At 35.3% G+C, this 19,372-nt stretch overlaps 1 protein-coding gene across 2 annotated transcripts in view; it reads left to right on the forward strand.

Moving 5' to 3' along the window:
- Positions 1–19,372, forward strand: part of THSD7B (thrombospondin type 1 domain containing 7B) — a 908,985-nt gene that overhangs the window by 671,462 nt on the left and 218,151 nt on the right. For both annotated transcript variants that reach the window (XM_054679008.1, XM_009443389.3), the window contains exon 15: positions 9,562–9,740. In XM_054679008.1, the coding sequence (XP_054534983.1) occupies positions 9,562–9,740 (179 nt within the window). The remainder of the gene's footprint in view (positions 1–9,561; positions 9,741–19,372) is intronic.

Consider the following 19,372-nt stretch of genomic DNA (forward strand, 5'->3'; position numbering starts at 1 on the left):
TAATCAATTTTCTGAGCCTCCCCAGCAGAACCTCCTCCTGTGGTCTCACACCACCCTAGCCAAACTTATACTTCTCCTCAAACAAAAATTATTGTAGAGAATATTTGACTTATAAACATTTGGGGTTCATTGTCTTCTTAATTTAATTTGTGGTCTCTCTCCTGCCAAGATTGCCTTCCACATGCCTGTCTATTTATCAAAATTCTGCTACACTGTGAAGGTTATTTATTTTAGGTTAGGCCATGACATATGTAGAGTTGTGCTTTAGGGATATTAATATTGCAGTTGATCAGACATGGAATAGATTAGAAGGAAGAAATTGGAAACCTGCAGCCCAGTTAAGGGGCTATTATAATAGTTCAAGTGAGAGATATTGAGTATCTGGCCTTGGTTGGTAGCAGCAGACTTGGAAAGACAGACATGGAATGAAACAACAATTGATTTATTGACCCAAAACAGAATCTCTCATTTTGTCAATGTTATCCTAGTCTTTAATTTACATGGAAATGAGCTGGAATGAGAAAAGGCACCCAAATTTGAAAATTATTACCCTATAATTTTTCTGCTAAAGTATCTTTACAGAATTATATTTTTTACCAATCACCTACCCCAAAAACATAATAATGAAAGAATATTTTTACTCTGCTATATAGCTTTTAGTAGCAGTAAAATGTTAGTATGTCACTTTCATCGTATATTAATTATTTTCCACAGAATTCTACTTCTTATATTTTTTGACCCTCACAGCATTATAAGAAATTAGAAAGGAGAAATATTGTTCCATTTTTATATTCATACAAAGAAATTGAACTATGGAGATTTAATATTTTATCCCAGATGACATAAGGTTAGACTTTGATTTATAATCCATATTGTGAGTCCTTTTTTAAATAATAAATTATACATTTTCCTGAAATATATATATATAAGCTCAACTTTCTGCAAAGTCACATCCTCATTTGATTTGATTTTCCATTCAGACTGTGCTAACTGCTGATATAGCTTAATTGTATTTTCTCAGCACACTATATTCGCAAAATATTCTAAATATTTGTTTCATTGTGTTCTTTACTTCACCTTCTGAAGTTGCTTTGTTGTGCCAAGCTTGATCCATCAGGATGGAATTGGTAATGTTGCAGAAACAAACAGAACAGATTACTTCAAAGTCTCGGTGGTTGAAAGCCACAGGGTCTCTCACTATTCATGTCTATCTTGGGTTGGCTGGAGACTCTGCGCCAAGTCCTCATCACTCCAGGACCTGGGCTGATTGAGCAGCCAGGAATATTGCTGGTCCTTGTGGCATAAGGAAAGAAAGAGTAGGTCAAATTATGCTGCAGCTCTTAAAGCTTCCACCTAGAGGCGTCACACTACATTTCTGCTCACATTTTATTGGCTAAAACAAATTATAAGATCACACCAAACTTCAAAGTGTGGTAAAGTGTCCAGGAACAGAACCTGAAATATTTGGAGAATAGCCTGATGAATACAAGGTATGCTCAGAAATCAGCTTTCATAAATGAGAAAATGTAAAGTACATACAGTATGGTGTAGTTTAAGGTGAAATTCTCTCAAGGCAAGAAGATGTAATGAGAAGACTTCATATAGGCACTTGAAGCCACAGTTCTAAGAATTACTCGGTAATATTGGGTTATTTAAATCTGTGTGTCTTTATTGTGTTGCAAATGCCAAGTTTGTTATGTTATTAAAGCATTCAGTCACTTTAATTTTAACAGCACTTATTTGCAGTAATGGGAAAAATAGCTAGTGTACGTACAGTCCTAACTGAACAGTCCAGATTGTTCTGTGTCTAGTCTCCTTTGTCTCTAATATCCTCAATATCGTCTAAGGAAAAAAATATCTTTTCTCTGCCTGGAGGAACCTGGCACAAGGGAGTTAATGTTGCAAGCTCTGCCTATAAGAACAACTGAGATACCATTGTGATTAAATTGCCTGGACTATTCAATTTCAAAGATCAGTTCTTTATAGGATTTGGCTGCTTGATTAGGTTGACACTGATACATTTAGTTGTGGCAAGTGAACCCAGTCAAGCCATTAGCCAAATCCTGTGTGTACCAACATAAATACTTTTCACAAGAATCTCTTAGAAAATTAAAACCATAATATATTCATGTTATCTCAATTTGTCATAGAATTTGTATACATTATTTGTATCATACAACATATGTACTTGATTACATACCACATTTTTTCCTCATTTATAAGAATTATCTCTTCCCAAATATGAATTAATTAGATCAAGGGCAGGGTTGATTCTCTATCTTGTCAATCCTTTACTAAAGAGAACATTCTGGGCCATAGTAATGATTTTTTTCTACTTGATAGTGAACTATCTCAACCAAGTCTGAGTTTGAGTTCCCATTCTACTTCTGACTATAAAATGAAGTCTTTTCCTAGATGATCTTGAATAGCTCATCTACATCCAAAATACAGTACACCAGTGAATTAGTGAATTATATTTTAATTAAGGAAACTGGCTGACACCGAAATGATTTTCCTGGTGAATGTAATATAATTTAATAAGTTTTTGTGCTACAAAAAATTGAGTTTTAAGGAATCCAGTAAAACTTTTTTGTCAATTAATTGTTTGAACATTGTGTGACTTCTAAATCAGCTACATTTCAGTTATCATATTGTGGGTCTAAATGAGATATTTTGTTTGCAATACATTAGCATCATTTATAATATTTAACATTATTTTGTCTACGCTGATGGAGTTTTATAAAAAGCAGTAAGATATTTTCTACTGGTAGACAGTACTTTCAAAACCATCTCTTAATAATTCAGAATTCTAAAAAGAAGAGATAATAACCTAGGCACTTTTTAACTATCATGTCTCAGGCCTCACAGAGACCTAAACAAGGTTGGAAGCATCTTTATGAGAGTATGCAACTTCTTTTCATGAATGGCATTTCCAAGAAAATGTATACATTCACCAAGGCAAGCTGGTAACTCTATTGCATTTGATTTACATTTTCACATGCTGATGGATTGAGATTCTAAGTAAGCGTTTAACACTGTCAGTTCCTTTCTTCATAACAATGGCAAAGTATTGATCTAACTTCTCAAATTGTCTTTCTTGGACTAAGGTTAAAATAATTTTGCAATTTTTTTCTTCACCTTTCCCAAACAAATATGCCCTTTAAACTAATCTGATTGAAGTCATTGGATACTTTTTAGTATAGTGCATTTTTACTAGATAAATAGAAAAACAATTATATTCTCATAGTACTAAAATATATAAGCTAGAAAACTGGATATCCATGTGCAGAAGAATGAAAGTAGACCTCTATCCCTCACCATTTACAAAAATCAAATCAATTAAAGACTTAAATATAGGACCTGAAACTATAAAACTACTAAAAGAAAACTTTGGGAAAATGCTCCAGGACATTGGTCTGTTCACAGATTTCTTGAATGAGACCTCAAAAGCATAGGCCACAAAGGCAAAAATGGACAAATGGGATCACATCCAGCTAAAAAGTTTCTGCACAGTAAAGGAAACACTCAACAAAATGAAGAGACAACCTACAGAACGAGAGAAAATATTTGCAAACTATTCATTCAATAAGGGATTAATAACCAGAATATATAAGGAACTCCAATAGCAAAAACAAATAATCCAGTTGAAAAATAGGCAAAACATCTGAATAGACATTTTTTAAAAGAAGACATACAAATGGCCAACAGATGTATAAAAAAATGCTCACCACTAATCATCAGAGGAAATGCAAATCAAAACCACAACGAGATATTATATCACCCCATTTAAAATGGCTATTATCAAAAAGGTAGAAACTAACAAACTCTAGTGAGGATATGGAAAAAGAAGAATGCTCGTACACAGTTGGTAGGAATGCAAATTAGTACAGCCACTATGAAAAACAGTATGGAGATTTCTCAAAAGACTACAAATAGAACTACCATATGATTCAGCAATTTCACTGCTGGGTATGTAACCAAAAGAAAGGGAATCAATATATCAAAGTATCAGCACTGCAATGTTTATTGCAGCAATAATCACAATAGCCAAGATATGGAATCAACCTAAGTGCCCATCAACAGATAGCTGGATAAAGAAAATATGTATATACACAATGGAATATTATTTGTCCATGAAGAGAATGAAATTGACATCCTATCATTTGCAGCAATATGGATGGAAATAGAGGAGATTATGTTACATGAAATAAGCCAGACACAGAAAGACAAATATTGTGTGTTCTTACTCATATGTGGGAGATTTGAAAAACAATATGGATCTCATGGAAGTAGTGAAGAGAATGGTGGTTCCAGAGGCTGGAAAGGGTAGTAGGGAGGGAAGAAGAAAGACAGGTTGATTAATGGGTACAAAAATACAGTTAGATAGAAGGAATAAGATCTAGCATTCAATAGCACAATAGGGCAACTATAGATAACAATAATTGTTGTACATTTCAAAAAAGTATGAGTTGTAATGTTCCCAACACAAAGAAAAGATACATGTTTGTGGTGATGGATAGCCCAGTTACCCCGATTTGATCATTACACATTGCATGCTTGTATCAAAATATCACATGTACCCCATAAATATATACAACTATTATGTATCCATAAAAGTTGAAAAAGGAAAAAACATTAAATAAACTCTAAAAAGCAGGTTTTTAAATATTGAGAAAATCACAACATGCTATTTTAACTCACAAGATTCTCCCAGATCTTAGCTTGTTTAGTATTGAAAGAAAAAAATCTGTTTCCTTTTTGGTACTATGTTTCATTATTCGAGCACAGTGTCAGTAGATAGAACATAAGCTGTCCAGTGAGATGTTGGCTATTATTTTATATAGCAGGAAAATATAAGTAAATTAATCTAGGTTATTTTCTCAGGATTAATATAATCAATATTTCCTACTTTTATGTCCTTCAAAACTAGATCTTAACGGGAGAAAAACGTGTTTGTACTTGACTGTTGAAGGGGAAAAATGCACATAAGGTAATATTCTGGGAGAGGTTGTATTAATGAGTCCACCTTATTCGGAGAACTGTGCTTACACATACATCCGTTATGCTAACTCAACGGCTTCAGTCTTTGGGGATTAGAAATATAGACTGAAAAGTCCTTTCATTCCAAGTCTCTGGGCTTCAATTCTATTTGGTAGATCATTAAATAAATACCACTGGTTGTAACATCGATAGGGATAGTATTAATGCATCCTATTCAGTCCATCTTTATCTGTAATAGGATTTTTTTGAGCATCTACTATGTATAATGAATATGGTTTACAAAATTACAAAGTTTGGTGTATTCTCTACTGATAATTCTGTAATGACTACTTCACCCCTAATTCTATATGCATACTGATAACTAAAATAGAACACTAAAGTATCCCTAGGCCAAGTAATAAGATGGTCCAAGCAATGTATTCTGCATATAAACCGTAGTGTAAAATACTTTTCGGTAGAAAAAACTGCTTTTTTGGTAGCAATTAGGTTTAGATGTGTGAGTGTTGCCGTGAAATATTATGTAGATGGGAACAGAGATTCTGTGGTATATTTTATGGAAATGAGTTTCTTAAATATTAGTGGGACTTCTGCAGTTAGAAATTAGAATATTTAAGTGGCAGGTCAACCTTGTACATAGTCACATTTGATCATATTCTGTTGCCAAAAACTATAAGTGTTAAGTGTGTGGTAAAACTTATCCATTCGAATATGAGATAGGTATAAGAATATGCAAGTATTAATATTCCTCACTATGAATTTTCCTTTGGGGTATACTCTGGCATGAAAATAATTTTCCTGAAAAATAAATGTCACTGTTGCTCAGTCCTGTTGAATTTCAAAATTATTTTATACTCATTGAATTTATAACCTTGACTTTCATAGAGATCCTCTGGGTTTACTTCTTATCATAGGGAAAGAAAAAAAAAGTATTGCTACAGGCTTGCTAATTAAAATCCTTCAGTATGCAAGTGTAGATGAGAATGATTTAAAATCTCAATTAAAAGGGCATCTACTTCAAATTCTGCTTTAACATAGGGTCTACATAGACATTCAAACATTTAAAGTTTATCTGAAACCTCCTGGAATTTCAGATTTGCATATGTGAAGTATGCATGCCATGAGAGTTAATCCCACCTAATTTCTAGTTTTCCTCTTTCTATTTGGTAGCAAATGAAAGCATTTTGTGACTCAGTTTCTCTATAAAATGAAGTAATGTTGTGGCTTCTTTTTAATCCTTTATTTAGCTTTTACTGTGTATCTAATAGTGAATTAGTAATCAAAACTCCTTAGAAATGACTGTAAAATTAAAATTATGTTAGAGGATTAGTCTTTTACGAGTGTCTATTGGAGCATTTTTTTTTTCAATTCCAGAAGGATCTTTTCTGATGACTCTTAGATTTTAGTGTATTCTCTCTTGTCGATGACTAGTATTAGGGGAATTTAAATTCATTCTAATATTAATCTGAAAGAAATATAAATATGAAATGGAGAGAGAGAAAGAAAGAAAGAAAGAGAAAGAGAATCAAGGAAACAAGGTTCTGAAAGAGCCTGTAGACCAGGGGAGAAATCAGATGGAAATGAAGAATGTTCCTTATATAGGAAAATGCAGAAAATGGACACTTTTTTCATGTTAATATGAAGAGAGAAGAAAAAAATATGAGAATGCATACAGACACATTCATAGGAAACTGAAGGAGTCTCGTCCATTTCTTGCTATTTTTTTCTGTAAAGGAAGATGTGAGGAAGATGTGAGGTCTTAGAAGTTTGAAAATAGGTGGAGGCTTGAAAGAGCTGTCTGTGGAATCAGAGTGAGAAGAAAACTCAGAAGAATGACCAAGCAGTGTGAGAAACTGGTTGAAGATAGAGTACTTATTAAAGTGTCTCCAGTGTGGTATCAGCATTTTCTTCATCTCTGCTTGGCAGCCCTCTTTTAAGAACAGAAAAGGAAGACAATTGGACCAAACTAAGTCTGAAGTTTTTCCAGCCTGGGATGGCAGAACACTGGGACGAGGCCATCAACCAAATTGGCAAGAGAGTGGTTAAAGTAATGAAGCAGGGAGGCTAAGCTGGTTAGGAAAATAACTCATTTTTGCACGAGCAAAGGCTCGTGGAGAAGATGGAGCAGTCTGTGTAGAAAGAATTTAAGATAGAAGAGACGGGAGGGAGGGGGGAACAATAAGTTTGGTAGGCAGTCCTCAGAATCATCTGAATGTGTTTAAAAACTACCCTTTCCTGGCCGGCCGCCGTGGCTCACGCCTGTAATCCCAGCACTTTGGGAGGCCGAGGCGGGCAGATCACGAGGTCAGGAGATTGACACCACAGTGAAACCCCGTCTCTACTAAAAATACAAAAAAAATTAGCTGGGAGCGGTGGTGGGCGCCTGTAGTCCCAGCTACTGGGGAGGCTGAGGCCGGAGAATGGCGTGAACCCGGGAGTCAGAGCTTGCAGTGAGCCGAGATTGCGCCACTGCACTCCAGCCTGGGCGACAGAGCGAGACTCCATCTCAAAACAACAACAACAACAACAACAACAACAACAACAACAACAACAACAAAAACTACCCTTTCCTGGGTCCCATCCTCTGAGAATCAGGTAGAATTGGTCTATGGTTTGTCCTGGGGAATGGACTTAGATTTTACAGACAAGGTTGAAACCATTGCTTAGAGTCTTTTATAAAGAATTTTTGTTTGTTTGTTTGTTTTATTTTTGTAAAGTGTGTTGACTTTTTATTATAAAGGCAATGGGGAGTTAGCAGAGGTTTCAAAAAAGGAGTAGTAAAAGTTATTTTGTATTTTAGAAAATGATCTTTTTTCCCCCCCTCAAAGTAATTGACAGATACCAAAACAGAACAATTAAGAAAAAGAAAGGCAGGCTTGTGGAGAGAATATGGCATTATTCTGGGCCAGAAATGGTGAGATCTTGAAGTAGGGCCTGACAAAGGAGTTGTGGAATAGGGGACTTATTTATTTGTTTTAATATAAGGATTTGTGACACATTTTAATGTTTGTGTAGAATGATGAAGGAGGGTCTAAGATAACTGGAGATATTTATTTTGGATAACTTCTTAGCTTTTCCATTGTTGCATAAAAAAATACCACAGACTTCACATCTCAAAACAACCTTTATTATCTCACAGTTTGCATGGGGCAGAAATTCAGACACAGCTTCTCTGGATTCTCTGCTTGAGGGCTTCACTTGGTTAAAATCAAGGTGTAGGCTAGGGTTGAGATCTCAGCAGAGGCTTGGCTGGGGAAAGCTCCTCTTCTGAACTCCCTCATGTTTTTGGCAGAATTTATCCCCATGCACCTGTGGGCCTGAAGGCCCTGTGTTCTGCTAGCTGACAGCAAGGGGCTGCCCTCAGATTCTAGAGGCTGCTTGCAGTTTCCTGTCATGTGACCATGCCATCAGCATTTCATAGCATGGCTATTTTCTTTTTCAAGGCCAGCAGGAGAATCTCTCTCTCTCTACACAAAAGGACTCAGTCCTCTTTTAAGGCTTTTCACCCAATTAAGCCAGGCCCACCCAGTATATCTCAAACTGATTAACTGATGTGGCATATTAATCATATCTGTAAATTCCCTTAACATTTGCCATATACCATAACCTAATAATGGGAGGGACATTCTGTCACATTCACACTTCCTTCCCACACTCAAGCAGAAGAGATTATACAGGCATTACAACAGGATACAGGAATCAGATGATGTTGCAGTTAATCGGGAAAGGAACACAAGAGAAGTATAATTTTTTAGGAAATTGATGGCCTCAGTTTTAGACATGTTGAATTTTCAGTAAATCGGGCATCAAATTAGAGTGGTTCAGTAGATGGTATAGAATTTAGTAGAGAGATCTACATTAGAAGTATATATTTGGTAGTCATTATTAGAGGTGATAGTTAAAACAGTGAGATTATCCAGAGAAAGACCGTTGCAAGAAGTGGGCTGAAGACACAAGCAAGGCCAAGTAGAGCTAGAACTTCTAAAGCTGTACTTCAACCCACATCTCTTGATTTCAGTGCAATATCTCATTATACAACTTTTTGCTATTCTTCTACTGTCTTCTTTCAATAATATCCCACTCTTCCTAATCTGTGGTCCACTGTCTGTCCTCTTCCCATTCCCAAGTCACATTACAGAATCAACCTCTTTTTAAGTGAAAGCCTTGCAGATCATAGACCCTTAAGAAGGATGGACTCTTTTATAATCCCTCTTCTAGACAGTGAATCATAGGAGGGAAATACAAGGCCCAGTGAGGGGAGATGGCTCCATCTTTAGCCCTGAGCTACCTCATTCCTTCTTATCAGAAACCAGAACTAACTGTGTACTTTTTCCTGTTCCTTTCATCCCAAAATTGCCTACAAAGTAAACAGAGTGACACAAATTTGAATGGAGATGTCATATTTATTTCTTAAAATTTTGGTCTGTTTATCTGAGAACAAAATTATTGAAGCCACTACAGCAATATTGTTGAAAAAATCCAAACTGTGATCATGGAAATAGAAAGTGAATTTGATCAGTACATTTTAATCAGACTTTCTTCTCTTAAATCTTTTTCTGTCAGGTTACATTCAAGAAAAATGTGTCATTCCCTGCCCATTTGATTGCAAGTTAAGCGATTGGTCTAGTTGGGGGTCTTGCAGTTCATCTTGTGGAATTGGAGTGAGAATTCGATCCAAATGGCTAAAAGAAAAACCTTACAATGGAGGACGACCATGTCCCAAACTGGATCTCAAGAATCAGGTAAAGTGCATGAAGCAACAAATAAAAAGCTAAAAAAGCTATCCTCATTATTATTTCCCATTGAAATTGAAGTCATTCTCTTATTACAAGGAGCTCATTAAAAGTTATCACAATCTCAGAAGAAGGATTAAGAGGGCCAAATTTAAAATAATAGAATTAGTAATTGAAGCTTTGCTCACACCTGGATAATGCTGAGACAAACTTGGTATCCTTAGTAGTAATAATATTTACAAAATCAAATCAAATTGATTTTAAAATAATCTTAAGCTGTAATTTTGATATTTTAAAAGTTGGATATATATATGTGTGTATATATATATGTCTAAATATATAAATATATTTAAATATAAGTAATAATGTTGGGAGAGTATCACTTATGTTATGGCAATATGATTAGTGGTCTTATCCATCAAGTCCAAAAATGGTGTTCTATTTTTGTTTCACCTAACACTTTATCCTAATGTTTTTCATTCTCAATCTTGCCAAATCTTCCACAAGTCTATAAATCTCTTTTGAACTACTTCTTTACCTGCTTTCTCAAAAGTCATAGATATTTTCATAAATAAAACCATGATAGATCCCTTTCCATATACATGTCTAATGAAATTGCCATCCTAAGCAATCAAAGTTGATTAGAGTATTTCAGTTGCCTTTGTATATATAACAGAGTCTAAGATTTCATTAAGAATTATAATAAAGAACTCAAATTTCTCCCATGATTGTGTACTGATTATTAGATTAGGACTGATATTACATTAATCAGTTGACTAGGTTGAGTACAAGATGATTTTGATTAAAAGTTTTTTTTATTTTTAGACAGGTGAAGTGTGTCTCATATGAGTTGGTAGATCCTCTGTAATTGGGAAACTTAAAAGAATAGCTACACATGCTTCTATTACTAATTCTAGTATATGAATTTCTATCCTCTCAATTCCATTCAGCCTCTATACATGCTGTTTAATGTAAGGAAAATCTCATATGTCCTTTCTTAATTACAATAGCATGTTTAGTACTGCTTAGACTTGAATATCATGTATCAATTCAAGGCCAATCTCTTTAGCTATTTTTTTCTAGGTTTTTATAAAAGACATATAACTCACTGAAATTAAAAAAAAATTCAACAAGATATGTTTAAGTTCTAAAACAGAGCATAGTTATTATGCTAGTCTTGATTTTTAAGGTTATGTGGTAAAATAATGACCATAGTTTATTCTCTTAAATAAGATATGAACCTTTTAGGGAAAATAAAGCAGAGGATTATAAAATCAATGTAAAAGTTGAAAAAAAAAACCTCAAGATTTTGGTGACAGGAGAATAAAATATGATTAATGAAAACTGGAGGGAAATAATTAAAGCAGAGATATCTGAAGAGATAATCCTTACAAAGAAAGAAATAATGCAGGTTTATGTTCAGGAGGGAGACTTTTAGGGAAATACTCTGTATGAAGAATATTTGCCCATCCCTGGAGGAATTTTCTGGGCATTTAAAATGAAAAGAACTACTAAGCACTTATAGTTATAAATAATGTATGATAATTCTTTTTGTATCTTCCTCAAAACCATCAATGAAAGCTAAGCCTTTATAACACTAGTGTTAAACACTCATTTTAATATGCTAATTTTATGAACTAGGAAATTATCAAGGGAATAAAAGGATTTTATTTGAACTCTGACTTTAAGACTTTATTCTCAGTATGTGTAGGCAAATGTATAGACATGTCTATAACATTTGAGAGTAAGAATAAGATAAAAATAACTCATTTTGTGAAGGGATGACATGACAGTATTTGGGTGCCTGTTGTGACTTAAAGGAAACTTGCTCTAAACAATTCATTAACATATAGCACTTATACCCTTGGGAAGTTATACAAACTAGAAATTAAATCAAAGTTCAAGAATAATTACATAAATTCAATAAGTAAAGGTAGGTCTGTCTGTAGAGGGTATTTCTAACTTTTGAGTTCCAGAAGGGAATAGCAGCCTTCCAAAGACATTTTCTTTTTGGTTTTTCTTGATGCTCAAAAAAGAACCCTGTATAATGATCAGAAATATAATTTAGTTTGGCTTTTAGTTTGTTATAAAGAGATTTCAGATATCAAGTATGTATGTGGCTAAATTAAGAACCTCACCCCAATCCATATGTTATATCTTAAAAAAAAGTTTATTTACTGTAAATTGACAATATGAGGGGTACAAAATGATGTGTAATTTCTGAATACAGTGTGGAAAAATTAAATCAGGCTAGTTAACATATCCATTACCTCAAATAATTTTTTTCTCTGCTGAGAACATTTGAAATTTACTTTTTTTTTTTTTTTTTTTTGAGACAGAGTCTCACTCTGTCTCCCAGGCTGGAGTGCAGTGGCATGATCTCGGCTCACTGCAAGCTCTGCCTCCCGGGTTCATGCCATTCTCCTGCCTCAGCCTCCCATGTAGCTGGGGCTACAGGCATCTGCCACCATGCCTGGCTAATTTTTTGTATTTTTAGTAGAGACAGGGTTTCACTGTGTTAGCCAGGATGGTCTCAATCTCCTGACCTCGTGCTCTGCCCGCCTCGGCCTCCCAAAGTGCTGGGATTACAGGTGTGAGCTACTGCACCCGGCTTGAAATTTACTTTCTTAGCAATTTTGAAATGTACAATACACTATTATTAACTACATTTACCATGCTATGCAATATATCTCAATTGAAAATAAAATGTATTTCTCCTGAGATTTTGTGCCCTTTGAGCATCATCCCCCTTCCCTCCACTTCCAGCCTCTGATAACCACCATTCTACTCAGTGTTTCTATAAACTTGATAGTTTTGGATTCCACATGTAAGTGAAAACATGCAGTATTTTTCTTTTTGTGCCTGGATTATTTCACTTATCATAAGGTTTTCCAGTTGCATCCATGTAGTCTCAAATAGCAGAGTTTCTTTCTTTTTAAGGTTGAATAGTATCCCATTGTGTATCTATATCACATTTTCTTCATCCACTCATCTATTGATGTACACTTAGGTTGATTCCATAACTTGGCTGTTGTAAATAGTGCTGTAATGAGTATGGGAGTGCAGACATCTCTTCAACATACTGATTTCAAATTTTTATAGTAAATGCCCAGCAATGGGATTGCTGGATCATATAATGCTATTTTTAGTTTTTTGCGGAACTGCCATATAATTTTCCATAATGGCTTTACTAGTTTACATTTGCACCAAATGTGTATAAGGAATCACTTTTCTCCACACATACTTTATATCTTACCATGAGTTAATTGATCAGGACAATAAGTAATAAGTCCTTTCTCTCACTCATAAGTTTTTGAATGGCAAGGGCAAATAATATAGTGAAAAATCCTAAATTTAAAAGAAATTCTCTTCAGAGCCATTCTATCTATCTGTCTGTCTGTCTGTCTGTCTATCTATCTATCTATCTATCTATCTGTCTTTCTGTCTATCTATCTATCTATGTGTGTGTGTGTGTGTGTAAGTATGTTTGTGGAAAGATCTCTGTGGTGACTTCATTATACATTCGTTCTTATGTATAGTAGAATCCCATGTGTATGTTATACTGTACATACAGCTTTGTTTGATGTTATTCATATTTTTTTAATTCATTTGACAATAAATTGGGTTGTCAGTAATTTTCATGTTTAAAAATTATTCCCCAGCTTCTATTATTTATGGCAATTCTTTAGAGGAGGCCACTATTTGTTTCTCTAGGCTAGGCATATGGTATATTTAGAGTTATACCTACTGAGGCTTTTTTACAAAGTTCAATTTTACTGCTAGCTTTAGGTTATTCGTCTCCTGTCCAATTTGTTTCAGTTTTCGATTTACTTTCCTATTTTTGGAACCAGATTAATACCCTACTGCATTTTTACCCATAAGTAAGAGCTTTAAAAAAAAGTAACCAAATTATAACATTAAGAGAGGAACACATCTTTACTATTTGGGCATGAGGAGGATACATTATGTGTCAGATTGAACCTAACATACTGTTCATAAAAATATTGAATTTTGATGTGTGTATGTGTTTATGTAAATGTCAGTATATCTGCATATACTTATTCATTCTCCTCCACTGCTTCTCTTTAGAATATGAGGTCTTTTTGAGGGCAAGGGCTGTCTTTCTACTTTTGCAACTCATTCCAGTCCCTGTACATTATCTTGTGGGTTGTCAAATTGTATTCACTGGAAGCCTCATTTGAAAACGTAGCCTTCTCTCTGGATGAGTGGTGCCTAGTTCCACAGAAATAAACAAATATATTAGAACTCTGGTCTCTTATGCTGTGATTTGTCATTAGAATTCTCAAAAATGTGGGCTCTTCTAGAGGAAAGAGATCAGAATCCCCAAATTATTATTGACCAAAAAGTCTTTCAAAATTTTCCTGGAACATCTTGGGTGTTTCATTCCCCATTGCAATCTAACACAACAATGTAAATGGGAAGATTGCTATTATGTACACATGCTCTTCATAAGTTGATCTGAATCTGTTAGTGAAATCAATATTTATCATCCTTCATAAAAGCCTCCTTTTTAAACCAAAACCTATCACAATGATAGCTCTTTCTCTAGAAGTGCCTAAATGACAGCAATACTCGAGTAGCTTTCTGCTAAGTATATTTGTGATGCTAAATACTTTGAGCATGCAGCTTGTCCAAAGCTCTTATCAAGGCATAAAACATCTTCTAAATAGTTTATTGTATTATCAGGTTAGTTGGCTGATGCCCTTGACTCTGCTTTGCATATTAAAATACCTAATATATTTTAATTTTTCACAGTCTCTAATGCGTTGAGTAGATTTAAGTGCACTTGCACTGTACATTTTTTGCTACATATTTTTTTAAATGTTGCCTAATAGAAGATTAAATATGAGGACATTAAAGCCCTGTTGGACTTACATTTCCCTTTATGAGTTCTTCACATGGCGGAAACCAACAGAGTTCCAGAAAACTATATATTTTGTTTATTAATTGCAAAGCACATGTTCAGTTTGTTGGAATAAAAATTTTGTATCAAGATTAATTACCTGTGCTTTTTATAAGTACATGCTATTTAAATGCATTTTGAAATCATTTTTATTATGTTTGCAACTGAATGAGAGTATATAAATTAAATATATGTGTTCTCTAGAAACAACTGCTATTTTAAAGGTGTGTCTTCTCCCCAAAGAGAGGTATTCTAAATTTGGAAATGAATAATGTAATAAATTTTATTTTTCATAGCAGGGTAATGATGTTTTTAAGAATTTCTTGTTTCCAAAGATATACAAATATATTTTAGGATGAAGATGACTTTGGGATGAGAAAAATTTCTATGGAGAAGTAGCTTATGCTCATTCTGATACTGCTTTATTAACTATATTAGCAGCATGTTGGGATGTGAAAATAGGATAACTGCCATTTTATTACAATATTTGTTTACACAGAAATATATGGCTATGCTTCAGATTTAATTTGGTTTTATCAGTGTTGGCCTCTTGCATCTTTTCAACCAGCCCAACTCTCTGATCCTGACCTAGGCCTGATCATTCTTGGCAGACTGCTGCTCACTTTGGACGTAGAACTTTGGCAGGAGCCCCAGACTTTACTGGAGCAAGAAGTCATCTTCCTGGGTATCCATATGGAAGGCAGCCCAAACTGATCCATGATTGAGCACATTCAGGTGTACTGTTCTTACATGCGGAGGGGAGGTTGGTGGTTTTACCTTGGATAAGAACTTGTTTTAAATGTGAAACATCACATGCCATATAATTAAGGGCTGCAGAGTGATTTATTCCTCAGGGCTGTTTGGGAGGATTTAATTTAGAAGACAAAACCCCTAAAACATTTTACCTCTCTCTGCATAGTAATAATCCCAAAGCCCAGGCATATACCCTATCTTGGAGGTGGCATAAAATGCCTTATATAAGCTGGTGTTCTTCCATTTGTATCCTTTCTGCCGGTCAGCTAGCCCCGACTCTGTGCTCTCAAGTTGTGGCATTGCACTAATTGAGCTGAATGGAGCTTAGAGGAGAGGCAATTATTCTTTTTTGTTCTTGCCCTGTCGCCATTTCCAAGAAAAATTGTTTTTTTCTCCTCAAGAGATTCCTCTCCCCCAACATTTGTATCCACACACACCCTATTGTAGATCATTGCAAAGTACTACCCCCTCAGGCTTGTTAAATCTTTTGAATCTTTGATCGTTATTCTTGCGAGCCGTCAGAATCAATCATGAGAAGCAATTTTCCTGTATCTGTTGTCCATGTAGTCTTACATTTTACTATATTTTTTCATACCTGGTTATTGCTACTCTGCATGCATCCAAACTCAGTTTTAGCTGTTCTTCAAGGTATTTGCTATGCACCTCTAGAATGTTCTCTTCTAGGCTGGCTTGTCAAATGTCCCTAAGGCTGCCCTTGGGCAGGGTTGTCAGGATTGGCTGGAGACAGCTATAAAATTGTGAAGCTGGCAAATTTTGTCTAATTTTGCCATTGGAAGTCTTTCACTGTCCTCCCACATCTCATATTATCCCTAATCCCTTAACTCCTAAAGCCCTGAAATATTAGATAGCATTAGCTTCAACAGGAAAATCAAATCATCTGTTTGTAATTTTGCAAAACTGTCTTCTTAACCAAGTGCTTCAAGTAGAAGCTCCCAAGTAGTTTTCTAGAAAAACATTACAACCTGCTTTTCAAATTTTCTCTGAATCAGTCTGTCATTTAAGCTTTAAATAAAGAGTGAAAAGCTCTCCCCTCCTTTCAGGCATTGAAAGAATAAGAATCTAACTTTATGTGTGTAAATTTTTTATACTAAATGTACCAGAGGACTTTAAAAAGTTTGTGGAAAAATGGAATTAACAGATAAAAATACAAAAGATAAACTTTCTCAACATAAGCTCCATCCAGGTCAAGACACTTCTGTAAGTGATGATACTAGCCATTTAGTCCACCCCTAAATAAATGAAGGTTCTGGGAATTTAACCATGTCAATGCAATCAATCATTTTTTACATTATTAACTAAAGAAAAATGGGTGCCCTTTCAAGATCTTTTTAAGATTAGGAAACAAACAAAAAAACAGTTAGAAGAACCAAATCAGGACTGTAAGTGGATGCCTAATAATTTCCTATGAAAAACTCACAAATTTGCTCTTGTTTAATGAAAGGAATAAGAAGGAGCATTGTTGTGATAAAGAAGGAATCTCTGGTAAAGGTTTCCCAGGGGTCTTTCTGCTAAAGTTTTTATTACCTTTCGTGAAACACTCTCACAATAAGTGGATGTGATCATTCTTTGAACCTCCAGAAAGTCAACAAGCAAAATGCCTTGAGCATTCCAAAAAACTATTTTTATGACCTCTGCTTTTGACTGGTCTGCTTTTACTTTGACTGGACCACTTCCTTCTCTTGGTAGCCATTGCTTTGATTGTGCTTTGTCTTCAGGATAGTACTGATAAAGCCATGTTTCATCTCCTGTTACAATTCTTTCAAAAAATGCATCAGGGGCCGGGCGCGGTGGCTCACGCCTGTAATCCCAGCACTTTGGGAGGCCGAGGCGGGCGGATCACGAGGTCAGGAGATCGAGACCATCCTGGCTAACACGGTGAAACCCCGTCTCTACTAAAAAAAAATACAAAAAAATTAGCCGGGCGTGGTAGCGGGCGCCTGTAGTCCCAGCTACTCGGGAGGCTGAGGCAGGAGAATGGCGTGAACCCGGGAGGCGGAGCTTGCAGTGAGCCGAGATCGCGCCACGGCACTCCAGCCTGGGCGACAGAGCGAGACTCCGTCTCAAAAAAAAAAAAAAAAAAAAAAAAAAAATGCATCAGGATCTGGATCCCACTTTTTAAAACTTCCATTGATAGCTCTGCTTTTGTCTTGCAGCTAATCTGGATGCAACAGTTTTGGCACCCGTCAAGCGGAAAGCTTGCTCAAATTTAATTTGTTTTCAGTCAGAATTTCATAATTCTGCAGTAGTTGAGACATCTATAGTATTGGCTATTGTGTATGCTGTTAATCATCAGTCATTTTCAATTCAGGCAATACCAATATAAAATTTTTCCTCAAAAATTGATGTGCATAGTCTATCCCTTTGGGCTTCATCTTCAGGAGTGTCTAATACCTTCTTAAAATGAGTTATCTTTTTGTAAAGTGCTTTTATTTTATTTGGTGCACTGTCTCCATAAACTTTTCATAAAGATCAATGATTACACCATTCTTGTACCCAAGCTTTCCCATAAATTTGATTTTTGTTCTTGCTCTAGTTTTAGCAGAATTCATGTTGCTCTGATAGGGACTCTTTTCAAACTGATATCTTATCTTTCTTACTGCATCAAACTAGATCCTGTCCAGACATGTTGTAACAAGTTCATATGAGTTGATTTTGGTGCAAAAAATTTTGAAATCTATGTGTCCTTTTTTCACCATACCCATTTTCCATGAACTTTTTAAGGACCTCTTATACTAGTTTGAAAATTAAATCCAAACCGATGGGAGTACAGTATCTTTTAAAAAAAAATCTAAAAGAGAAATTTCCTAATATCATTTGAGAGTAAGATTCTAAATTGCATGCTAAGTCTCCCATTCTTTAGATTTTTTAAAAGCTTTATTCCAATATTAAGATAAAGTGACAGAAAGCAAGTGACCTATGTATTGTCACAGGTTCCTGCAGAAAAACATTTGTTAAAACATGAGTTTATTTTTTTCTACATGACTTAAGATTCAAGATAAAAAGACCCAGTGTGGTGGCTCAAGCCTGTAGTCCTAGCCCTTTGAGAGGCCAAACAGGCAGATCACTTGAGGTCAGGAGTTTGAGACCAGCCTGGCCAACATGGTGAAATCCCATCTCTACTAAAAATACAAAAATTAGCTAGGCGTGGTGATAGGTGCCATAATCCCAGCTACCTGGAAGGCTGAGGCAGGAGAATTGCTTGAACCCAGGAAGTGGAGGTTGCAATTAGCTGAGATCGCACCACTGCACTCCAGCTTGGGTGACAGAGTGAGACTCTGTCTTTAAAGAAAAAAAAAAAAGATTCAAGATAAAAATAATAATCTCTCTGAGGAACCTATCTAGGTCTTTTGAAATCTGGAGTTTATTGATCATAACCATTATTGGTCATAAGAATGGAAAAATCACTGGGATTGGGAGGAGACTGTTACAAAAACAGCTTTCCAGACACCTGCTCTGGAATCTGTAGTTCAGTACACTTAGAGTGGATTAAGGAACATGTATTTGTTAAAACAAAAAATGGTTTATTTTTGCTGGTTCTTCTGATCAGGCAGGTTTGTGAATACTACCAGGGTTAAGATTCTTGCCCAGTGAAGCCATCATTTCTTCTGAAGTCAGCCATGGAAAAACTTTTCTCTGCAGTTGACTTAGCCTACCCTTTCTAATTCAAACAATGAAAGTAATCACTCCTTGTCTGCATGATACCATACCCAAAGCAAATCTGTGAGGACCCTTCCATTTTACAGAAGAGGAAACTAAGGTTTAGAGGATGTAATAGCTTGTCCAGTGTCACCCACTGGTATATTAAGTGGTTAAGACTCACTCAGTTCTCTTTCCAAATTGAACTTTTCTGAGTCTCCATTTCTTAATCTGGTCAATGAGTATAATTGTGACAACTATCTCATAAGCTTATTATGATTATTAAATAAGCTAAAGTGAATATAAA

The sequence above is a fragment of the Pan troglodytes genome, chromosome 13 (assembly GCF_028858775.2).
Source record: "Pan troglodytes isolate AG18354 chromosome 13, NHGRI_mPanTro3-v2.0_pri, whole genome shotgun sequence".
Taxonomy (NCBI): Eukaryota; Metazoa; Chordata; class Mammalia; order Primates; family Hominidae; genus Pan; species Pan troglodytes.